Source organism: Protopterus annectens, chromosome 13.part0 (genome assembly GCF_019279795.1).
Source record: "Protopterus annectens isolate FY-2018-M chromosome 13.part0, PAN1.0, whole genome shotgun sequence".
Taxonomy (NCBI): domain Eukaryota; kingdom Metazoa; phylum Chordata; order Ceratodontiformes; family Protopteridae; genus Protopterus; species Protopterus annectens.
In genome coordinates, this window is record NC_056747.1 from 764,263,620 (window position 1) to 764,289,562 (window position 25,943).

A 25,943-nucleotide genomic window follows, 5' to 3' on the forward strand; every position below is an offset into this window, starting at 1 on the left:
TCTGAAAACAGCCTCAGTACTTTACAATAAACATAACTATTTAAAATACAACCAGTCTTCAGTTATGAAATTAATTAGTCTGTCAGGCACATGGCACTGGGGATAAAAGCTATGAGATATTAACAAATTGCCTACTGTGGTCAAAGGTTTGAATCCCTTGGTCTTCATCTGCTTAACTGTGCAACTCTGAACAGGTCATTTAGCCAGGCAGCACTCCTGGGCTGAGCCTAATAAAGGACCATGGATATCAGTGCTCTACTCTGGTTAACAAATACAAATAAAAATAAAATAAACAGTACAACTCATAACTTAAAATACATCCAAGAAAAGTAATTGTTTTCTGTTTAAGTGGCTGAAAGATTCTGGGGACTGAAGACCAGTGTACCTTGTGTCTGTGAGGTAAACATCTTAACCATTATGCCATCCACCAGTCCCGTGTCTGACTGACAGTTCTTCAGTATTGCTGATCACTCCTGCCAGTTAGCACCTCTCATTATGTAATGCTTTCTGAGCAATGAAAAGAATGAGGGTGTCATGGGGGAATGCAGAGGAGTTAACATTTTCACTGTCCTCCAAGTCTTCCATGAGGGAGGATGATCACAATATGGCACATCTTTTAGACACATCTTCTGGGTCTGCTGAGGACAGGTTTTGACTATGAAGACTCAAATGCTCCTGGAATGTGCAGGAGGGAAACATTTTCAAATCAGTGAACAGGTTGGGGGTTGAGCAAAGGGATACAGCAGGATGAGAATGCTACCTTGACACTGAGGATCATGGGAGAAATTCAGTCAAAACAGATGTCCCGAAGGCATAGTCCCAACATCCTGAAAAGTCAGAGGCTGCAATGAATGGAGGGGCTAACGTCTTTACATCAGACAAATGAAGAGCTGATGATGATGTCCACAGCACCTGAAATGCAGACACCAGAACAGGGGACTGGAAGGAAGGCACTTACTTCACAAGCACCTACCTCAGTGATGTTAGCGAGACAAACAAAGTAGGACCCATGAGCATCAACATCTGGGCAGAAATGGAAAAAGTAGGGAGCATCAACGGCTAGCACCTCTAAGCTGATCTTTAAAGTGGAGCCAGTGACAGTAATATCTTATCCAGTACAGCCAGAGAAAAAGGTGACACAGCTGGACGTATGAAGGGAGACCCTTTTTGCCCTAATGACTAAGGGTACAGAGGCAGCATTCATAGACATAGTAACAGTTCGACAGCTGCCAAAAAGTCATGCAATCTTTAAGAATGAAACAAGCAGAATGTCTGACTGGAGATGGGAGACAAAATTGAGGAAAAGCAGCAGGAATTGCCTAGACCAAGACGTCGTCTCAGCAGAAGACCCCATTAGTATAATGGTAGTTGCTTGACTTGACCAGATAACCACAGTCTCCTTTACAATTAACTTAAGGGATGAATGTTTACAAGAAGAGGGACTCTCCACAACTGAAAAGTGCACAATGGAGGAAATGCACGGTCTGATACATTTAGGAGGGCCCTTGGACTTGACTTGCTGCACAAATTTACACTTCCTGGAAATAATGGTAAGGTTTGTTTATGAATGTTATGAACAGTGCATCTTGTGCCTTGTGAAAAAGGCTGCAGACGTGGAGGGGCTTCTTTTCCTTCTTGGGATGCTTGGTAGCATCATTACGTCTGAAACAAAGCACCATAATGTGTCATACTCTGGTTAAAAAATAATAAATGCACTTGAAGGACCTGCAAGTAGGTGGAAATTACCTGTGGCAGGCAGACTTATAGTAGAGATAGGACACTTCAAGAAAGGAATATGTCAAGTCTAAGCCCAGTAAATGGATGAAGAAAAAAGTTCTAAAAGAACAGTAGATGCAAGGAAAATCTGTTCAAAACAAAGAATAGAAAAAAACAGAAATAATGAGAAAAAGTGTCAGCTCCACCAAAAATCTTTCATTCCTATACACATCTTGCTATGAGAAAGAAAGTACAATTGCGTAAAATCTTACCATGACAGTGCATGTCCTTCTCTTCACTGTTGCAGTATTGTTTACCTAAGGGATCATAGGTTCATAAATGTGTATTAAGGCTAATGGCCCTGGAGCCTTTACAAGCCTAGCCCATAGGATTACACTGGCATCGTGCCACCCGACCTTAGTTCCCAGTGCCTCTGTTGAGTAGAGCCACTGGAGTGATTCCGGGGTGAATGTTCTTTTTCCCATCCACTCATCAAGATTTCTCTTGAAGAGGGCTTGTAAGGTGCTATGTTTGACATGTATGGGAAGTCTATTCCACAGCATGGGCAGTCTCTGGGTTATAAACCTGTCCCTCCAGCTTGTTCTGTTGATTGTGGTAATGAGGTTGAGGTCTCTGGAGCATGTGTTGCGGAGGGATTGGGATTTCTTTAGATGGAGCATTTGTAACAGAGCTGGGTCAGACATGGCTTTGTAAGCAGAGATCACCTCTAAGTAGGCGATATGAGAAAGAGAATAGTTGGGAGTTTTTTGAGTCTGTCCATATACGACAAGTGTTTAAGGCCTAGTATCCTCTTTGTGAGGTACTTTTGCGGCCTCTCCAGTTGATGCAGGTGTCTAGTGAGGTACATGCCAAATTGGGCATTGTACTCAATGACTGGCCTAATGAGGGAAGAGTAGAGGGAGGCAATGACCTCTTTCTTCCTGGATGCACAACCCTTAGTAATGAGATGTGCCATATAGAAGGACTTTCTGACCACAGTGGCAATGTGGTGGTTAAAAGAGAGATCGCTGTCAACCTGTGTTCCCAGATCTCTTATAACACCTTCTGTGTTCATTGGAATATCATCGATGTGGTAATTAAGGGAACTGGGTTTTCCCCAAGGGGGGGGTGACGACACATTTTCTGGCACTGAGCTTAAGGCCATGGTTCTGACACCAGTAGTTGGTCTCATTGAGGCCTTTCTGGAGGATGTCAACATCACTTGGGGAGTTAATAATAGCTCCCAACTTGTAATTGTCAGCCAGAGTCCCTTCGTGTTGGCCTGGACTTCAGAGAAGTATATACCAAACAGGAGAGGACCCAGCACTGTACCCTGTGAGACTCCACTCGTGACTGGTCTGCAGTCTGAGTTGTAGTCAGCTACTTCCACACTGTGGGTTCCATCTGTGAGCCAGTTTGCAATACACCTAGTGATATAGGGGTTGATGCCTAGCTTAGTGAGTTTTTCTAGGATTCCTGAGTGGGGAATGGTATTCAAAGGCCTTGGCCAGATCAAGGTAGGCTGTATGAACCACCTTGCCTTCATCCACAGCTCTGGTGACTGACTCCAAGAAGTTGTCCAAGTTGAGTGGGGGGGGGGGGTGGATTTCCAAGGTGATTAGTTTGTGGTTGGATCAAACCAGGGAGGAGTTGACTACTGGTGTAGAGCAACAGTCACCCATGTTAGTAATTACCAGGTCAAGGATGTTGCTACCTCTAATGAGGATAACAACGAGCTGGTCCAGGACATTGGAATTAATGAATTCCAGGAAACGTTGGGCAAGTGTATTGGTACATGAGTAGTTTTCACAGTTAATGGAGGGGTAGTTGAAGTCGTCCAGTATGAAAGTATTAGGTTGGACTCTAATATTCTTCAGGGTGCTTAGGAATGTGGAGTGTGTGTCTTGGGACATGGTTGGGGACCTATAACAGGCTATGACCTGAATCGCTGTCTTACCCAATGTTAGCTGTACCTGATGTATCTCAGATGCATTATGTTGGGCTACCAGTCTAGAGGTTTACGCATCATTTGTGAATATGGAAACACCACCGCCTTTGGAGCTTCGGTCCAAGTTCTGGGGCCAAAAGGTGTGGAATGCGTTATAGCCTGATAGTGCAGGGGTGCTTTCTGCTGCCTTGAACCAGGTCTCTGTTACAGCACAAATGTTGATAGTCTCAATTTTAAGGAGTGCTTCGAGCGAGTGCATTTTGAGATTTAGACTTCTAGCAATGAGCAGCATGACCCTCATATTGCATTTGTTTGTAGCTGTTATGGTGGTAATTGGTCTTTGGAACAACGCCTAAAAAAGGCACTATAGGGGTGGCAAGAGCCTTGGCCAGTATCCAGAAGTCCAGGGGTGACAGATGCAGGCTCTTGCCAAGGATACCCCAACATCTAACCAGTATATCCAAGCCTTTAGTTTTTATAGGCATCACACATTACGCACAGGCTTCCTGCATAAGGTGTAGGGCATAAAAGTGACACACACACACACAGACAACTGAAAAAGCCCTAAGAGTAACCGAATGCCCTTTGGAACAAAGAGAACATGTGCATCCAGAAAGAAGGAAAAGGAAGATGAAAGACCCCTAAGCCAAGAGGGTAAGGAACTACTGGGCAATAGTTAAAAAAGAGGTGGCAGGTGGGAGGGAGTGAATACTACAACATTGAAGAGAAGGGCATCTACTGTTACGGTAAGACTTTACACAACTGTACTATGCCCTTCCACATCACTGTTACAGTATTATTTACCTAAGGGAGAGTACAAGAGCTCAAGAGGAAGCCTGGGAGGAGGAAGGCAGAGAAGAGTCCACTAACCCATGCAGGATACCCCTGGCAAAGCCTCCTCTGGCCCTGGAAATAGCATCCAATTTGTAATGCATAGGGAACGTATGAATAGTGAACCAAGTAGCAGCCTCAAGGATGGAATCTGCATCCAACCCCTTGAAAAAAGCACCAGAAGATGCAACTGCCCTAGTAGAATGCATCCTTGCCAACAATGAAAGGCATTTTTCATGAAAAAGAATAACAAAAAGAAATTGCTATAGAAATGCAGGAGGAGATGGTTTGTTTAGAAACTGTCAAACACAAAGTCCTTGTATGAAAAGAAATGAAAAGCTGCTCAGATCTGCAAATAACTTTAGTTATATCCAAATAATATATTAGCTGTCTACGCAAATCCAAGATACGAAGAACCTTCTCACTGGCAGACGGAAGGAAAACAGGTAAGAAGATGAATAACCCGATTAAGGGACAACTCACTGACCACCTTGGGCATAAAAGAAGAAATAGTAAGAACAGGCATCAAGTCTCTGTGGAAAACTAAGAAATGAGGAATGCCATGACAACCTGAAGTTCAGAAACCCTCTTGGCTGAAGTGAGAGCTAAAAGAAAATCAGTGTTCCAAGTACAGCAGGCTCAAAGGGAGCCAGAGTCATTTTTTTTAAGTACAAAGCTGAGGTCCCAGGAAGGCAGAATAGACTTCTTGGGAGGCCTACTATGAAAGAAGAGTTTAAGAAACTGCCTGACCTCAAATCTAAAAGCCAGAGGAGGAGACTAGGGCAGTCAAGCAGAAATTACTGACAGGTGAGCTTTAACTAAAGAATATGCCAACCCAGCATGAAGCAGATCACACAAATAAGACAGAACCAGAGGAATCTCCACAGATAAGGGAGCCTGATGAGGGAGGCACCAGACAGAAAATTGCTTCAGTTTCGATATATATGATTTCGTGGTTGTGGGTTTCCCTCCCGTAGAACCCAAAGCATGTCCTCAGAAAAGAGGTGCCCGAAATGGATCAAAACCCTTTCACTCACAGCATCAGTTGAAAGGTGGACAAGTAAGGATGGATAAGAGAAAGAGAGAGAGACCCCTAGTATTGTGTGAGAAGATCCAAGCAGTGAGTTAACGTGTGGTGACTGCCCTTGGCCATGCAAAAAAGAAGGGGAAAACAATGCTGTCTGGGGCAAAACAGAGTCACTAGCTAGATTTTGGGAGAGTCCATGCCTAATCTTGTGCAAATCCTGTGGTAAAAGAGGAAAGGGTACAGAAACATCCCTTTCCAAGGAAAAGACAAGACATCCACTTTCCAAGCCAGAGGACATGAGATTTGGAACAGAACAGAAGAAGCTATCTGTTCGGAGTGGAGGCCAAAAAGAAATCTGAGGAATACCCCACCGATGGGCAATGTCCAGAAACACATCTCTATGAAACATCCATTTGTGAGCCTGTGTGCTGGACCTGCTCAAAGAGTCTGCCACTAGATTGTGCTTTGAGGGAGTGTAAACTACCTGAAGAGTCATTTGATACTGGACAGCTAGATCCCAGATCTGAACTAGTCTGCAAAGAAGAAAGGACCTAGTGCCCCCTTGTTTGTTAACACACCACATCACTATATTATCTGAAAACTTTGAAGGGACCCGGATGAAAAACCTGAAGAGCCAGAAGCAAAGCCCTCATCTCATTTACATTGATGTGATCTTACCTCTGATGAGGCCAGATACGCTTAACATCGAGAAGGCCATTGGAGGCGCCTCACTCCCCTCTCTGAGGCATCTGTAAAGAGCTTCTGAGTTGGGACTGGAGATTAAAAAGGAAGCCCCAGGTGGAGTGGAAGTTGATGAATCCACCACTGAAGCTTGAGCTTGAGACAGAGAAGGGAAGGAAGGGCACCGGGAAGTCCAGAGGGTGGCAATGTTAAAGCCACACTGACTTGAGGTACCAATGAAGCTTTCTCATATGGAACTTGACAAGAGGGAGCATAGGAATTGTGGAAACCATGAACCCAAGCACCCTGAGAAATTCCCTGGCACTGACAGATGGCAGAGGAAGATGGTTTTGGAAAAAAGCAATTAGACATAGTGCCTTGGGGGGGGGGGGGGCAGGCAGACGTGCCAGCATGGGAACTGTCTGCAATCTGCAGCCAAGGAAAATATGACAATGGAAAGGTATCAGAATTGGTTTCTGGAAGTTTATAGTAAACCCCAGACTCTTAACAGGGAAGTAGTCAATTTGAGATTCTGAAGCAGAGAGTTGGGGGAAGGGGCCTGAATAAGCAGACTGTCTAGATAGGGAAAAATATGAATACCTCCATCCCTACCTAAAGCAATGACAGAACTAAGGCATTTGGTGAATACCCTTGGGAGCAACAGAGAGGCCAAACGGCAAAGCACAACACTGAAAATGCAAGGAAGTGACACAGAATCATAAAACTTTCCTGAAAAGGGGATAATGAGGGTGTGAAGGTATGCATCCTTGAGATCTAAAGATAGCAGAAAGGCCTGGGGTAGAAGAGGAGGAAATAATGTCTGCACAGATAACATCCAAAAGGAAGGCATCTTTAGGAATGTGTTCAGCCTGGAAAGATCCAGAATTGGTCACCATGTGCTCTCCTTTCATGGGAACAAAACCATCCTGGAGAAAATGTTTTCCCTACTTGGAAAGGAGGCACAGCTTGAATGGTACCCTGATCAAAAACAGAGTGAAGAACCCCTGGGAAAAGACAGATCTGTTCTTGAGGAGGCTGAAAAATGTCTGAAAAGGGAGGAAGGGTCTTCCAAACCATGAAATAACCCTGATGGATAAGAGACAGAACCTAAGAGTCTGAAGTGATCTGAAGCCAATTTGGGAGAGAGAGGGACAGACAGAGGGACAAGGGAGCCTGGCTAAGGGCAGGAGGGAGCACACTGTGAAACAGAACCTGGCTTATCTTGGAAATTAGGTTTCTAGGAGGCAGAGTATACTTAGGAGGTACATGCCTAGAACCCTTCTTGCCCTTAGGAGGACAAAATTGCCGATGAACAAAAGCAGATTTGGAGGGATAATTCCTCAGACATTTGGGGACAGGAAACATAAAAATATGTTTCATCTCCTACAAAGATTTACTCTTGCCCTGAAGACACTTGAAAAGTTCAGCTGCAGAGATCCAAAAACATTTTTATTATCCACAGTGGCATCCAAAAGCTTGGCCTTAACGTCATCAGGCAAAGCCAGAAGACGAAGACAAGAATAAAATCTCATACATGAACCAAAGGCAACAGCCCTGGAAGAGACATCAGATGCATCACTGTTGCATTTGCTTGAGTGACTGGCAACTTTAGAAGTACGGCCCAGCAGGAAAAGGGATGAAGCCTTCCCTTAAGAGTAAGGAATGTCAGAAACCACCTTAGAAATCTGAGAAAGGAGGGCCAAAACTTACCTGTTTACAAGTCTGGCAGTTAATAGCCCTAAAGGATAAAGTGACATCAGTGTAAACATTTTTGCCCAGCCAATCCACAACCACGCTATCCTTATCACAAGTCAACGGCTTGGTAGTGGGCAATAACTGGGTGGCTTATCAGAGGAGACTGACACCACAAAAGGGTCAGATGAAGGCCATTTATACAGACATTTGCATTCCTCTGGCACTTTATAGAATCTATCTGGCTTCTTGGGTGCAGGGAGTTGAGAGTCAGGGGATACAGATACTACTAAGGAAGTATCCAGAACAGCAGCCAGAACAGGAGGAACAGCAGATGGCTTAAGAGGCTCCATATGTAGGAGCTCAAAATACCTTTTCTAAATCTCATAGTGCCAACAGCAATCCCATTTGAAATAAACCATCATACGGGCAATGGTTTTCTCAAACGCGAGTTCCTCCAAGGGGGAATCTGGATTCATGGAATCCTCCTCTTCTGAACCACAGTGAAAGAGGCAGGGATTTATGAAGAGTAAGCCAAATATTCTTCCCTTGAGTCCTGGTCCTCATCTGAGGAATCTAATTCCCTGGGTCTCTTGAGTGGAAGATCAAGGGAGAGGAGCAGGCACACAAACCACTTGAAGAGGCTTCAGAACCACCAAAGCTTTGAATAAACCCCAAGTGAAATCCTGTCACTCACATTTGGGATCCCTAACAGGGAAAATATGCTTAGTTTTTTTGTTTCTTTTTCTGTCCATACAAATCCCCCTGTCAAGATTCAATAATGGTTGTAGGAATTTCTTCCCTAACTAAGATTTCAGGAATCCCCCTAGGTCCTTCAGATATAATGAAGGAAGGTTCCTATACTCAGCATCAGGTACAGACATTTGAAAAACCTCCCATGACATGCAAGAAGCCGGATCCATGCCTGCCTATGACTGGGTCGCAGCAGAGGAATCCCAAAGCAACCATCAGTCGATCATCCAGGCTTTCACTAGTCTCAAGAGAGACATCCAATAGGAGGCTGGAAACAGGAAAATCAGACCTAACTTTTTTGGCCGTCTTCTTGGCAAATGGCTGGCCCCTTAAGATGAGAGGAGTCAGCCACAGCACCCTGAGCTAACTTCAGATGTTGGTTCTCCAGGTATATGGACAAATGAAAATCAGCGTTTTGTATGACAAATGTAAAAACAGAAAAAAACAAAACGCTACCAGCCACTCGTACACCTTTGTCAGCAGTAAGTCCCAAAAAGTAGTTTCCACTTTCCAAGGAATTCACAAGCACAATACTGGTAAGAACACCGTTTATTGTGACTAAAAAGTATAAGAATGTTAAGCGCTTTCACTCGTTGAAATGAGCTTCTTCAGAACAAACAGATGAGACTCATCTGAATCATTTTAAATACCTAAATTTTGGCGCCAAATTGACACAGTCTTAAAGTTACAAGATGTTTTTCAATATTACAATCAATGGTATATATAAATACGCTATATATTAAAAAACGTCAGTATTATAAATAAGGTTGTTATGCGTTAAAATTGCAAAACTAGAACCAAAAAACTAAAATAACATACAATCAACAAAGTAATACACAACTTTTGAGATTCTCAACAACTAGTAATACTCTAAACAAAATATAATACTAAATAGGTTATCTTCTCATCATTAATAAAGGTTTAACTGTTATATAATCATTGATGCCTGGCAATGCTGTGGCATCAGTAAACAGTTGCCACCAATATTCTTTATAAGCCAGAACATTTCTTATGTTGCCACCTCTAGGGTCTCCCCTGATAGTTTCTAATATGGCAAACTTAAAAGAATGTTCCTCACCTGCCTTATTAATGTGTCTATATAAGGCATTCTTCATATCTTTGGTTTTATTGCTGTATAAATGAGAATATATCCTCTTTCTAAATTGTCTCTCTGTTCTGCCTATGTTATATATGATTATATAACAGTTAAACCTTTATTAATGATGAGAAGATAACCTATTTAGTATTATATTTTGTTTAAAGTATTACTAGTTGTTGAGAATCTCAAAAGTTGTGTATTACTTTGTTGATTGTTATGTTTTATGTTATTTTAGTTTTTTGGTTCTAGTTTTGCAATTTTAACGCATAACAACCTTATTTATAATACTGACGTTTTTTAACATATAGCGTATTTATATATACCATTGATTGTAATATTGAAAAACATCTTGTAACTTTAAGACTGTGTCAATTTGGCACCAAAATTTAGGTATTTAAAATGATTCAGATGAGTCTCATCTGTTTGTTCTAAAGAAGCTCGTTTCAACGAGTGAAAGCGCTTAACATTCTTATACTTTTTAGTCACAATAAACGGTGTTCTTACCAGTATTGTGCTTGTGAATTCCTTGGAAAGTGGAAACTACTTTTTGGGACTTACTGCTGACAAAGTTTTACGAGTGGCTGGTAGTGTTTTGTTTTTTTCTGTTTTTAGGTATATGGACAAAGGGGACAGATGACTATGTAGGATCTTAGGCACAAATGTCTGGCAGACAGAGCACTGCATATGATTGTGGGAAGCACCTAAACAGAAGAGACACTGGTCTTAATGCTCTTTATGGGGAATCTAAGTCCCACATTGACATTTTTCCTTTCTGAGTGACATGCATGCACTAACCACAATAAATAAGAAAAAGAGAAGAAACCCCAACAGGGCACTTATCTGAAAACATGGCTTGGTTCATAGGTAGGTACTAGGCTATCTGCCCTAGGGCATTTATAAGCCTAGCCAGAATGTGTTGGCCTTCGCCACCCTTTTAGACTAGATTCCCGAGTGTCTGTCCAGCAGGGCCATAGAAGTGATCCCAGGAGTAAATTTGCGAATTCCCATCCACTCATCAAGATTTCTCTTGAAATGGGTCAGCAAGGGGCTCTGCCTAACATGAACCGGGATTCTATTCCAGAGCGAGGGAAGCCTCTGGGATATGAATCTATCCCCCCAGCATGTTCTATTTATTGTTGTGCTGAAGTTTAAATACATGGAGCGTGTAGCTCTAATGGATTTGGCTTTCTTGAGGTGGAGCATGTCCATCAATTCCGGGTTAGACATGGCCTTGTATGGCAGGCAGAAATTGCCTCCGAGTAGGCGGTAAGCAACTGAGTATAGCTGGAGTTTTTTTAGTCGAGTAGCATAGGGCATCTGTTTGAGGCCCATGATCCTCTTGGCGAGGTACTTTTGAGGTCTCTCCAGCTGTTGCAGGTTTCAGGTAAGATCCATCCCAAATGGGGTGTTGCACTCAATTAAGGGCCTGATGAGCGATGAGTAGAGGGGCACAATGACCTCTCGATCCAGATGTGAACCCTTTTGTGATTAGGTGAGCTATATAGAAGGTTTTTCTAACCAATTTGGCAATGTGATTGTCAAAGGAGAGGCTACTATCTACTTGGGGCCCCAGATCCCCAATTACTTATTCAGTACTTAGTGGATTACCTCCTATGTGGTGGTTTGTGGGCACTTTGTTTTTCCCAAAAGGGATGACTATGCACTTCTTGGCATTTAGCTTAAGGCCATGGTTTTGACACCAGGTATCAGTCTCTGTAAGACCCTTCTGGAGGATGCTTGTGTCGGCCGGAGAGCTGATTATGGCTCCCAGCTTGCAATCATCTGCGAACTTGGTCAGCCACAGTCCTCCCGTGCTTGCCTGTACCTCAGAGAAGTATATACCAAACAAGAGGGGTCCCAGGACTGAGCCCTGTGGGATGCTACTTGTAACCGGTTTAGAGTCGGACATGGCACCCGCAACTCTGACCATGTGAGCTCTATCCCTGAGCCAGTTTGCAACCCATCTTGTGATATATGGGTTGATATTTAAGCTGGTAAGCTTATTTATGATGCCAGAGTGGGGTATTGTGTTGAAGGCCTTTGTGAGGTCCAGGTAAGTTGTGTGGATTACCTTTCCCTCATCTATGGCTTTGGTAGCTATTTCAAAAAAGTCAACTAGGTTTAGGAGGCAAGATCTGCCTTTAACAAAGCCAAATTCAGTGTCTGGAGATTCCCAATGTCTTTGTTTATGAGATCCATGATGATGCGCTCCATAGCCTTGCAGACCAGGCTAGTCAGGCTTATGGGGCAATAGTTCCCGGGATCCATTGTGGCGCCACCTTTGTAGAGCGGTATAATTGTTGCTGTACACAATTCTTTAGGTACATAACCTGTGGTAAGGCTGAGTTGGAAAAGTGAGTTTATGTGAGGGTTTAGTTCTTTTTAGAACTCGTGTAAGACGCAGCCCGGGATACCATCCGGTCCCATTGACGCTGTGTTTTTTTACTTTGGAAAGAGCTGCTTTCACCTGTGTGTCTGTGATGACTGGGGGACTGCATTCTTCTGGGATAGACACAGGCCCTTTTGGGGGGGAAGGGGGGGGGGTAAAGTTTGCACTGAACCTGTCCACCAGGATGATGGCAATGTCAGTGGGTTCAGTGTATTTTGTGTCATTTTGCACCAGCTCAGAGCAGATCTGAGAGTTGCCACCCAGATTCTTGACATGGCTAAAGAACACCTTGTGATTATCTTTAGAGTCTTTGGCGATTTTTCTTTCGAAGTTAGCCTTCGATGATTTTATGACTGAGCAAAGTTTCTTGCTAATACTGATCAGAGATGCCTTCCCTTTTTAGGATTTTGCCCTATCATGTAATAGTTTCCTCCTTCTGTTGTATAGCTTATTTATGGCCGGGGTCAACCAGACTGGTCTCCTGTTTTTGGAGGAGTGAGTCTTGGTTTTACTTGGGATGGCATGATCCAAGCATTCCTGTAGGTGCTCATAGAGTGCATTTGTAAAGGATTCTGCAGTTTGGATAGCATTTTCCATTTGCCCGGGGGCTTTGAAACTTTCCACCTCGGTCTTAAGAAGTGTGGCTTGCTTTTGAGAGATTTTTCACAGTGGTTTCCTTGGCTGGGGGTGGGGTCGAGATGTGGATGTCCATTGTGATTAGTTTGTGGTCTGATCTTACCAACGAGGGATTTACCTCTGGTGTGGAACAATGATCCCCCATGTTGGTGATGACCAGGTCCAATATGTTGTCCCCTCTCGTGGGAGTGGTGACCAGTTGTTCCATGGTGTTTAAGTATATAAACTCCAGGAACCGTTGGGCAAAGGAGTTGGGACTTGAGTAGTTTTCCCAGTCAATGTTTGGGTAGTTGAAATCCCCCAATATCATGGTGTTTGGTGAGACCTTCATATTCTCCAGTGTTCTCAGGAATGCCAAGTGGGGGTCCTGAGACAAGGTGGGCGATCTGTAGCAGGCTACAAACTAAAAAGCAGTTTTGCCCACTGTTAGTTGCACCTAGAGGGTCTCCGATGCCTCGTGCAGTGCCACTAACCTGGAGATGTGGGTATCCTTGATGAAGATGGATACTCCCCTGCCTTTAGTATTTCGGTCCAAGTTCTGGGGCTGAAAAGTATGGTATGAGTTGAATCCTGGTAGTGCTGGGGTGCTCTCTGGAGCCTTGAACCAGGTTTCTGTTACTGCACAGATATCGATTTTCTCCATACCGAGGAGTGCCTCAAGAACGTGCATCTTGAGGTTTAGACTTCTGGCATTGAGTAGCATTACCCTTAGTTTTTTTTTCTGGTATTGTCTATGGAGGTGGGTTTGTCAGAGCCTTGCCTAAAAAAGGCACAATGGGGGTGGCAAGAGCCTTAAACAGTATTCGAAAACCCAAGGGTGATAGGTGCAAGCCGTCCCTGATAGCAACGTGGCTTGTCGAGTATGTCATCCCAGGCTGACAGACACTGGATCCCCTTTGAATGACACCAATAGCTTAGCCAATTGTTAAAATTGATAATTTTGTCTTTATACTGTGGCATCATTCTTGGTGAGGGCAAGATGCTACTCAGGGTCAGGGTCATACCGGCCTGGGCTACATAATCAGAGAGCTCCTCTATGTCTCTTTTCATGTAGTCCAGGGAGGTATGTCTCAGGTCATTCACGCCAACATGGACAATGACAGAGTCATATTTGTAGCTGCTGTGGAGTGACCTGAGTGCTTGTGTTATGTGGCGGATCCTGACACACCTTCTCCTTGTTCAGTCTGGAAAGCAGGATGTCAGTGTACCTGACAATAGAGTCTCCTATTACTAGTGTACTAGGTGCATTATTTAGCCTTAACGGCTGCTTCTGTGTGGCACAATGACTTTGTGACGTATGTGATACATGAAAGTTGTTGTGGGGTAGTGATTGTTTGGATTTCTGCTTTGGAGGTCTCTGCTGCTTTGGCAGATTTTTATTTAGAGCCTCCGAGTATGTTTTTGTGAGTTTGTGTGTCATGTTTGCTAATGCGATTGGTCTATTTGAGACTGGTTGTGTGGAGCAAGTGGATTCCTTCTCCTCCTCCTGACTGACTGTGCCAGTCTTGGTTTGAGAGAGCTCAGCTTCCAGTTTGGCTGTATAGTTGCATCTCTCACATACATTTGAGTTTGATGGAAGGAGGAGGGGGTTGTCTGTGTACATAAGGCAATTGTAATTGCCTCAAGATTCCCAGATTCACCAGCTGGACTGGAGAGAATACCTGAAACTGCACTTTGGACATGCCTGGATAGTTAAAAAACTGATTTATTGATTGTTCAGAATGGACGAATAGAGAGCCTTGTACTTCTGGGTAGTAAAAGGGTGTGCAGTGCTATAGTTTGTTAGTGCTTAATGAGGTATTTGAGCAAGTGCTGGGCTGTAGAAGGGAGGTAGAATGCTTACTTTAAGAGTTAGACTAGTTCTAAGGGAAAAATTGAAGAGCAGACTTTGTGGAGCCAGGAATAGTTTAAACCAGCTTAAACGATGCTGCGCGGTGTGCAAAACCACGCAAATGCAGGTTTTAAGGCAGGGAGATGAAAGAGCTAAGAATTAGCCCAAAACAGCCAATAAATAAGTTGCTGGGCTGTGACCACTCCTCCAGGGACAGATAGGCTGCTCAAAGCTCCCAACTCTCACTGGTGAGCAAAGAAACTTCTTCCTATCCAAGTAAGGATATGGGCAACACAGGAACTTATACCACAGTCCTGAATTCAGCAAAACCTGAAAACTGGACTAGACTAGCTTGGGAAAGGCGGGAAATGAGAAGTTATGTACCTATCATAATGTTCCATGTTAGTTGTCTTCTTTCTTGCTGGATGGGTTCGGAGCCGATCCTCAGCTCCGACTCGGCCACTTACTAAAGCTCGAGAGCTTATTTTAGCGGCTCGAGGCAACCCTATATCCCATGATGCTAGGCAACAACTCCCCAGATCTCATTTGGAAGCTGAAAAACCTAGCATAGGCCAATAAAACAAAATCATCCAACTGGAAGGAGGAGGAAGAGGAATAAAAAAACCTCCAAAGATAATTATTTACACTATATATATATCCTAGGACACCTAGATAGTGAACAAAGGAATAAAAGGACCCTTCAAAGAAGGGAAGATCTTCTCGGTCTGTCCAGGCTAGGGGGATGGTGGGTGGGATGCAAGAAAGAAGGCGAGAGAAGACAACTAACATGGAACGTTATGGTAGGTACATAACTTCTCAATGTTAAGTTGTCAATCTCGCCTTCATTCTTGCTGGATGGGACTGCGTCCCTAGCACCTTCATCCTGGGTGGCTTATTGGAACAGACTCTTAAGAATGGTGGAACCAAATGTTGCTCTGTCCCTGGTGGCCATGTCCAATTTGTAATGCGAAACAAAGGTATGAGGAGAGGCCCATGTGGCTGCCACACAGATAGTGTCTATTGGTAGTCTAGCTTGAAAAGCTGTAGATGTAGCTAGTGCTCTAGTTGAATGGGCTTTTGGCTTAGAAGATAATTCCCTGCCTCTGAGTTGATAAATAGATGTAATCACAGAAGACAGCCATCTAGATAGGGTTACCTTGGAAACAGGAAGGCCTTTCTTATTTTCTGCATACGACAAAAACAGGTGATCAGATTTCCTTATTTGTTTAGTTCTATCCAGATAGTACCGGAGCTGGCGGTGAACATCTAGATAATGTAGCTTTTGCTCCGCTCTATTAGTATAGTTTGGGAAAAAAACTGGGAGAACAATTGATTGATTCAAATTTGTCTGCGAAGCCACCTTGGGTAAGAAGGATGGATTAGTCCTTAGATAAACTCTGTCTTTGTGGAAGATTAAGTAGGGAGGACGAATGCAGAGGGCGTGAAGCTCCGATACTCTCCTAGCAGAAGTAATGGCGACTAGGAAAAGTGTCTTCCATGAAAGAAATTTCAATGAACAGGAGACCGCAGGTTCAAAGGGGGGGGGAGAATTAAGGATGTCAAGACTAAATTAAGATCCCACTGAGGTGGAAGATCTTTGATCAGAGGCCTAAGTAAATATACACCTTTAAGGAAGGCTTTGCAAAGCTTATTGGACATGATATTGTGGTCCGATAAGCCTGTATGAAAATTCGATATGGCTGCCAACTGAACCTTTACTGTAGAGGCAGAAGACCCTGAATGAAAAATTTCGGCTAGGAAGTCTAAGACCGAATGAATTGGGGCAGTAAAAGGATCTATATTCCTTGCCTTTGCCCAGAAGGAGAAACGTTTCCATTTACTAGTGTAAATCTTTCAGGTGGAAGATTTAAGGGAAGCTACTATGATATCCCGGACGGGATTAGAAATCATAGGAAGCCTGGCTAAGGACGGAAGTGGAGCAACCAAGCAGTGAGGTTGAGAGAGTGTAGGGATTGGTGCAGCTGCCCCGACTGATGGGTCAACAGATCTGGAGCTGGGTCCAGATGACAAGGCTGCACCAAAAGATAATGATGTAGGAATGGAAACCATATCTGTCGAGGCCAATAAGGGGCAATGAGAATCAACTTGGCTCTCAAGGCAGCTGCTTTCTGAATTACTTGTGGAATTAGAGGAAAAGGTGGAAATGCATAGAGAAGTCCCCGAGGACAATCTTGGACTAGAGCGTCTCTGAGGGGATGGCCTGGAAGGGGGAAGAGGGTGAAGAAGTCGGGGCATTTGCTGTTTTGGGATGTAGCAAAAAGATTGCAGCAAGGAAGACCACACTTCTGAAAAATCTCTTCCGCTACCGATTGTTTGAGAGACCACCCGTGCGGCATGAGTATGGCTCTGCTCAACCTGTCCGCTATGAAGTTGGACTTCCCGGGGATATGCGTTGCTATCAGAAACCGCTGAGAGGAGATCGCCCATTGCCAAAGTCTGAGTGCCTCTCGACACAGGGGATAGGGCTTGGTTCCGCCCTGCTTGTTGATGTACCACACTACGGACATATTGTCCGTTTGAAGTGCAATAGTTCCTAGGGGAAGAGAGTCGTGGAGGGCTTGCAATGTTAAAAGCACCGCTCTCATCTCCAGGACATTTATGTGCAGGTGGCGCTCGAAAGGTTGCCAAGTGCCATGGACAATCCTGCCCTGAAAATGCCCCCCCACACCACCCGATCAGGGAGGCGTCCGATGTCACCGTGGCGACCGGGGGAGGAGGAACAAAGGGTCTGCCCTGATGGACTTGAGGGGACAATATCCACCAGGACAGATGACTTTTGCAAGTTTGAGTTATCATGATCTTGTGGTTCATGGGGAGTTGCTGAAAAGACCATTGGGCGAACAGCATCCACTGTAGAAGACGCGTGTGAAAACGTGCAAGGGGAAAAAGTGTTACGGAGGCCGCCATAAGACCCAATACTTTCAGGACAAACCTGGCCTGAATTTTGTCGCTCTGAAGAAGAATTTGGACATGGTTTTGAATGTCTAAGATTCTTTGGTCTGTTAACTTTGCTGAAAGTTGTACGGTGTTCAAGTTGGCGCCTATAAAAGTAATAGACTGATAAGGCGACAAGGGAGACTTTTCGAAATTTATAGAGATTCCTAGCCCCCTGCAAATGTGAATGGTGTAAGCTGTGGCTTGGAGACGTTGATGCCTAGTGGTGGCAGTGAGGAGCTAGTCGTCTAGATATGGAAACACCTGGACTCCTTGCCGTCTCAAGTGAGCCGTAACCGCTGTCATACATTTGGTGAACACTCTGGGGGCTGTACTGAGACCAAAGGGCAGGGCTCTGAAATGGTAGTGACTGGCCCCCAGCCGAAAGCGGAGAAACCTTCTGGAGCGCCTGTGAATTTTGATGTGATAGTATGCATCCTGAAGGTCCACGGGGCACATCCAATTGTCCTTGCCCAGAAAGGGCATAATGGACTGTAACGTGACCATCCGGAATCTTGTTCTCTTTACAAACTTGTTCACTTTGCTGAGATCTAATATTGGTCTCCAGTCCCCTGTCTTTTTCGGTACTAAAAAGAACCTCGAGTATATTCCGGATCCTAGTTGGTCTGCTGGGACTGGCTGGATGGCTCTTTTTGCTAGCAGTTTTGATATTTCTAATACTGCAAGTTCCCTTAGACCGGGTGGAACATCTGGAAGGGTTCCCTTTTGTTGAATTGGGGTTTGGATAAAGGGAATTTTGTAACCCTCGGATATGATCGACTGTACCCATTTGTTTTGAGTAAGGGAAAGCCAGGCTATTGGGTACAGCGACAATCTTCCCCCGACTGTCTCTGAAGGTGGACAATCGGGCAACATCTCAGGGATGCTGAAAGGGTTTGTCAGAGAGAGGCTCCCTGCTACCCTGGTTTTGCGGACCCCCTCTGCCCCTAGGGCGGCGTCTGTTGTTGTTACCCCCCCTCTGCCTCTGGGGGTAAACTGACCTCTTGCGTCAGATGGGACTCCTTGAGATTTGCGGAACCACATTTTCCCACCCTTCTGACCCTTAGGGTATGGTCTTGAAGGGGTGGAGAAATGGACTCCTACGGCAGAAAGAGTCTTGCCATCTTGCTCGCATCTGGTCAAGGTGTCTTTCACTTGAGGTCCGAACAAAGCCGAACCATCAAAAGGGGAATTTGTGAAGGACGCCTTGAAAGGGTCCGCGAAATTACACAGCCGCATCCAGGCGTGACGCCTTAAGGCCACTCCTGTACCTATTCATGGTCCTAGAATCCTTATTAGGAGGATGGACAGGTACTGAAGGATCAGCTAGTTCCTTCTTGGTGGCTGCAGCCACCACCATGGCATCCGCCGGTACACCTTTTGTCAGGAATTGCTTGTCGACTGGTGCCGTAATAAATTTAGATGGCCTCCGAGGGGTGGGTTCCACCAAATCCAGGGCCAACCACGCCTTCCGAGCCCCTACTTTCATAAGGGGGTTGAAAGGCGGAGACACCCAGGAGGTGGAGGGTCGAAAACCGAATGCCTCCAGGTACACCGACTCATCCTCGGAAGGATTAAGGGAAGACCACTACCCCCTCTGCTTCAGGATTTCCAGGATGTCTGAGAAAGAAACATCCTCAGAGGGGGACTTTGGGGATCCCTCCTACTCATCCAAGTCGGTGTCAGATGTAATAGACTCAGGGGAGTCCACATGCTTCCTCTTACATGTCCTCTTACACGGAGGCTCCGCTGACAGTTCAGGAGAAGCCTCGGAAGAGGAAGAAATTCCCAGTGGGGAAACCTGAGGCATTGGATCTCTGGGTCCGGGAGCAAGAGAGTGAGAAGAGACATCAGCAGGCACTGTAGTGGGAGAAGCTGATGGAGCTGACCGTTGACTAAGTCCTGGGGCTAGTACGTTCCTCATCACCTCGAAGGCTCCCCTATCAGAAAGGCCAGAGGGCCCCTGCTCCGAAGAGGTAGGAACCCCAGGCTGCACCGACAGTGAAGGCTCCGAGGCCGATGTCGGGGCCAAACTCACCAGCGCCGAAGCTCCGAGAGGGAGAACGGGGTCGGACAATGGTCCGATGCCACTCGCCCCCTCGGAGCCGACGAGAGAGATCAGGTGCCCGGATCCCTCCAATGAAGGTATCAAGGAGGAGATCGGAGCAGAAGACGAAGGAGCCGAAGGGGGAGGTATCGGCTCAGACACCGCAACAGTCACGGCTCCGAGGAGCTCTGGCTTCGAACTCTGAGGGAGAGTCGAAGGAGGAAAAATAGGTGTAGTCGAAATAGCCACCGTCTGATGAGACGGGCTAGAGATAACCTGGGCCAATGCCTGAGACTTTCATAGCCTACTTACCACTCTCTCAAGGTCATGATCTAAAAGTCTGGACGACCGAGAAGATCGGCTCCGCTCCGAGAGCAGGGGAGATCTCGGAGCCGAATGGATGGACTCCAATGAAGGGGATCTTGACCTCTTCTTAGATGTAGCCAACGGAGCCGAAGACACGTCGGCTCTGGCCGGAGCCGACAGCGCAAGCAAGGACTCAGAGGTATCGGCACCGAGTGATGCTGAGACCGGAACTTGTGACTCAAGGGGATCGGCCCCAGCCAGTCTAGGCACAGACAAGGAGCCAGCAGCCGAAGGCTTAGTACTTGGAGCCGATGGTTTTGCAGGCTTCGAGGGCCTCCCCGACGCAGACTTAGTCAGGGAGCCCTCGGGCTTTAACAAGCCCCTAAGTATCAGTTTGTTCCTGCGCTCCTGCAGGACTCTTGGACTGAATGCATGACATACTGAACAAGAGTCCTGCAGGTGCAGGGGTCCCAGGCAGTAAACACAAGAAGTGTGACCGTCTGTCAGAGACATTTTCTGACAGCATGAGTCACACTTCTTAAAGCCTGAGACCTTAGCTTCTTTAGGTTCCTTCGACATAACAGTGTCGAGGGTTACACAAAAGCAGCAGAAAAATGCACACACACACACACACACACACACACACACACACACACTCCCGAAAATTATAATTTAACAATAAAATATTAATAGGGATACTGACACACCCAAACACTCCACAGGATCCCTAAGAAAAAACAGGAAAGGGGCAGGCTTAAGGCCTAACCTAAAAGACTGGAGGGGGAGGGATATAAGGGATAAAAAAGGGAATAAAAAAGTAATAAAGTTAGGGTAGTTAGTTAACTATTGAAAGAAATAACTAGGTAGAAATATTTTCTCAAAAATGGTGACTGAACACTCTATCTCTAAGACTTACCAGGAGCCGGTAAAAAAACGCACCTCGCAAGCGAAAGCGGCAAATGAGAACTGGGGAGTTATTGCCTAGCATCATGGGATATAGGGTTGCCTCGAGCCGGTAAAATAAGCTCTCGAGCTTTAGTAAGTGGCTGAGTCGGAGCCGAGGATCGGCTCCGAACCCATCCAGCAAGAATGAAGGCGAGATTGACAACTTAACATCGAGAGTATTTTTTTTTTCTTTATTGGCAGAGAAACAAGGAAATTCACAAAAACACTAATTGCTTATATCAGGCTAGCGCACTTCAGTGTGTAGCCTACAACAGTTAAACAGCACAAAAAAATGACTTTAAAACTGCTAACAGTAAAAAAAAAAAAAAAAAAAAAAAACAGTTCTTAGTATGCAGTAAGGAGTTTTTAAAGCTCAGAGTAGCTAGAAATCGCTTTTCGGCGAGCCTAGCAGTCACAGGAGAAAATGCAGAGAAACATTTACTTAAATCTGTTGAAAGTCACTCTTTTTCCACTCTGCTGCTTATAGTACTCTGCAGGACACAACAAGGAGCTTGGCTGAGTATTATACCTAGCACAGCAGAAGGACGTTCGGACTGATGCGCCACAACTGCATTCGGACTGGCAGCAAAGAAGTTCTGAGTGTGTGTGTCTGTACGTCACATTTATTCTTACATGGGGGAAGCATATATGTACTGTTCAATGCCTATAAGTACTAAAGGATTTGGTATACTGGCCAGACATTAGGCTATCCTTGACAGGAGATCATTTGGGTTAAGAATGCTGCAACAGTGATATGGAAAAAACATCGGGAAAGAGGTAGTGCTGCGGTGCATGATGAAAAGTGGGAAGAAGGGAATGGAATCACAAAACCTGCAGGCACAGACCTCAGGCTTAAAGAAGTTGGAACCCTTCTTATCAAATCTCCTCTTAACACTCACTACCCAAGCATGTCAGAAACAGAAATACTGAGTATACTGTCGTTCGTTCATCTCTCACACACATAACAAGAAGGTTTGGGATTTCGTTAAGATGCTTAAATCCATACAAACATCAGGATGGATAGCAGCATCATTAAATATGAACAAATTAGTTAAACAGAGCTTACAAACATACATTCTTACATCTCAACAGCTAACTACAAAATGGCAGTCAGGCTCGCATGTGCTCCGTATTTATACACTTGTGCAAGCCTTTGGATAGCTTTGTAAAGGTACATGCAAATATACCGATCTAGAATATGAAGCTCAATTCATCTACTTCAACAAAAGTCATTACCTCACATACAATTACAATGCAGCTCTCCCCAAATGTGTCAATGATGAAGACAGTGCAGGAATGCTGGTTACAACTACGGTCACACAGATACTGATGACTGGAGAGTATAGACCAAGCGTGCTGATTGCTAGAGGTTCAGTGAATGCAGTTCCATTTTGTCCCGGCAGAAGACACTGCAGACTGCAAACTGAAAAACTAACTGTGGAAACCCACACAGTATGCTATAACTACTCCAGCATTATCCTACCAAAAAAGTAGCACTGTTACATTAATCAAGTACGGACATAGGAACTCCACACCCAGATCACATGTCCACCTCTACTCTCAATAAAATTAAGAAAAAACAGTAATTAGCATCACTCAATTCAGAACTGCACCCTCCTTCACCAGCTATTCAGAAAGAACCATGTAAAGGTTATACGTACAGTGGAATCAGTAAAGATTTCTGCTTCTTCATTCTCACAGCAGAGAACCTCTAATTCAGCATTCTCCAACTGTAGATTCTGCAATGCAAACAAGATACATTCAATGGCGTGTGACTGTAGATCACCGTTAGATGTGTTAGTAGGAAAGAAAGCTAAATGATGCCAGCAGCCAAGTGAAAGGAACCCAAGTCACCAACAAGCATCTAGCAGCAAATGTACGTCTAATGCCACCAGAACAACAGTCCATTCTTTTTGCAGAAAGGTTTTATTTATGCAAATCTTGACTGGGTTGATATGATGCATCTGTACATCTGCGAAGGCCCAAAAGGACAGCAATAACAAAGTAAACAAAGTGTGTTAACTAATTACATCAACAGAAAAGGACTACAAACCACAGCAACTATTGTAATACTAAACATGAGGACACAGGCAAAAATAAAAAAAAATGCTGGCACATCCGCCAGGGTCAGAAACCTGAGACAAGACATACACAGAGATGTACATGCATTAAGTTTCTGGTGAGCTGCTATATCTTCCAAAATTTGAACATTTTTTACCCCAAATTACCATGAAATACCGGCCATTTTGCAAGGAGGCACCTGTCTTTTTATCTGTCAGTTTAATAATACATTACAATTCCTATGCCTGAAAATCATGTAAAATAATAAAAAAAGTATAAAATAAAAATTATGAAACCGACAAGTACCAGAATTAGAACTATCCCGAAATCATTTAGTTATCTGCTGTATATCATAACGTTTATGCTCTGACAGCCTGCACCTTGCAAGCTTCACGCCAAGAAAGCAATGTCAATGTGACTGTTTAATATAACGATGCAAGCAAGCATTTCTGAACCTTCCCAAAAAGACCCCATTTATTTACTAACCTGGCATTTAAACTAAACTTAAAAATCCATAGCCATGGATGAGGGAAAGACAGTGCACACCCCCCTACCTTGACCTTGTCAAAGCCTTCGACATTATTCCCCACTCGGGCATAATAGATAAACTCTCAACTAGGCATCAATCCATATATTACCAGATGGGTAGCCAACTGGCTCACTGATAGAACCCACCTAGTCAAAATAGGGTAAGCCACCTCAAGCAGACCCATATCAAGTGGCGTATCCCAGGGTTAGGTCTTGAGGCCTCAGATATTTGGGATATACTTTTCTGAGGTGCAGGCCAAAACCAGTGGGCTGTGGCTGACCAAGTTTGCAGTTGACTGCAAGCTGGGAGCTGTCAGCAATTCCCCTAGTGATGTGGACATCCTCCAAGAGGGTCTCACCCAAACAAATGACTGGTGCCAGAAACATGGCCTCAAGCTGAATACAAAAAAATGCATCATCATCATCATCATCAGAGTGATGTCCTCACAAATTATCACATTAATAACAATGTCCTAAGCATGCAGTCAGTCATGAGGGATTTGGGCACCCAGACTGACAGCAACCTGACTTTTGACCCCCCATGTTGCTTCCATTGTACGGAAAGCTTTCTACATGGCCCACCTCATAAGTAAGGGTATCTCATCCAGGGACAAGGAGCTCATAACATCCCTGTATTCTTCCCTTATAAGGCCCATTATTGAGTACAATGTCCCATTTGGTATGTACCTTGCAAAGCACATGCAGCAGCTGGAGGGACCATAGAGGTTCCTCACCAGGAGAATCCAGGGCCTCAAAAATCTACCATACACAGACAGGTTAAAAGCCCTATCCCTCTACTCTATTTCATACAGACTTCTCAGGGGTGACCTCTGTCTGAGCATACAAGGCGATCTCGGACCCCATCTTGATGGGACTGCTACATACCCATAAGTCAAGCTCCACTCGAGTAACCTGCATACGTGGCCTCAACCTGGTCTATGACATCAATAAGACGTGTTGGCAGGCCAGATTTGTGTCCCAGAGACTACCCCATCTATGGAATTGTCTCCCTGTCCACGTCAAGCAGAGTACCTCTTTACACCTTTTTGAGCGCAACCTGGATAACTGGATGGGAAATAGAAAATACATCCCTGGGATTCCACCAGTGTCACTGCTGGACAGGGGCATCATGTGTTGACTGGTCTATGCATGGGCTAAACCCTTGGCTAGGCTTACAAAGGCCTCATGGCCAATAGCCTAGTAACTTCCTATGATCTAATACAGAAGAAAATGTTAAACACAAATGTCTTGATGAAGTACAACAGAAACAGCAATCAGAAGCAACAATGTTAAAGCACTCTTACAAAAACTGCCAGACAGTTTAGCTTTCATAATTTAGCTCAGTCTAGTAATTGCAGCTACCCTCATGCACTGTTGTGCTTGGAATAAAGTGCCTTGGTTGATTTTAGGAGTCTAACTAAACTGTTGAGCTGGTATTTTTGTCTGCTTCTCTCCATGAATTTCCAGTGTGCTGGTGAGTCTGTAAGCATCCACCACAAAACAGACACAGACAAACACCCATGAGCAAAAAATGTAAAATGCCAAGGATTTTATCCCACTCATACATGTAAAACCAATATCTGCAAACCCTGATTCCTACAAAAACTCTGCTGTGTTTCTTCCTTTGCTGCTATTTCTATGAGATAGCTAAAAAATACGTTCTGCTTAGCCACATAAGGCATCCTTCATAATGCACTCTTGAATTCAGCAGCCCATGGCTGTCAATGACTGCTGACAATGGAATGGTTTCAATAAAACAGTTTTGGAAAAATAAAAAAAAATCCTTGAATGAAAGCTACAGTTTCAAACACAAACGCATATACATTTGTTTTTATTACTAGTTATATATTTTTTAATCTGTACATAAACAGTATACTATTACATCATGCTACTTCTGTAGCACATATACCAGTTATGCTATACTTATGTGTCTGCATGGTGTAATTAATTGATCTAAAAGTGTATTTCTTTGTATAATTGTTATATTGGGATTGGGAAAGACAGACATCTATATGGACAGATGATTAGATAAATGGCTGCACTTTAAACACAAACACGCTTTCTATAATGCCCCACCATAAAAAAAAAAAAAAAAAAAAACACTTAGCGTGACAAATGTGGGGAGCCCTTCTTTGGCATTTTTAGAACAGCTTCATCATGACATACATCACCACAGATGTTTCTGTTGAGCTGTTAGACCATAAAGCTGCACAACAGACATGTTCAAAACAACATCCCTCAAGAAAAATGGTACTTGACAAAAAAAAATTACTAACGCAAACTACTTCAGGAAGCATTTAGTTTTTTTTTTTTTTTTTGTTAATTGTTTAAATTATACATTATAACAAATATTCAGGTCACATTAAAGTATATTTAACCATGTGCAGACTTTAATATTTGGCTGATGCTGATACTTCTGATGCTAGTTTTTAGTTAAAGATGTTCCTCTTGCAAACAATCAACCTCATCACTACTTATAGTGCTGTACACCAAGCTGA

General features: G+C 44.2%; 1 protein-coding gene across 2 annotated transcripts in view; it reads right to left on the reverse strand.

Annotated features, from left to right (window-relative positions):
* Positions 1 to 25,943, reverse strand: part of SSH2 (slingshot protein phosphatase 2) — a 1,225,984-nt gene that overhangs the window by 931,349 nt on the left and 268,692 nt on the right. Inside the window, exon 2 of one of the 2 annotated variants that reach the window (XM_044054467.1) lies at positions 22,518 to 22,595. The exons of the other annotated variant lie outside the window; for it this stretch is intronic. Within the exon in view, the coding sequence (XP_043910402.1) occupies positions 22,518 to 22,595 (78 nt within the window). The remainder of the gene's footprint in view (positions 1 to 22,517; positions 22,596 to 25,943) is intronic. 2 annotated transcript variants of the gene reach the window in all.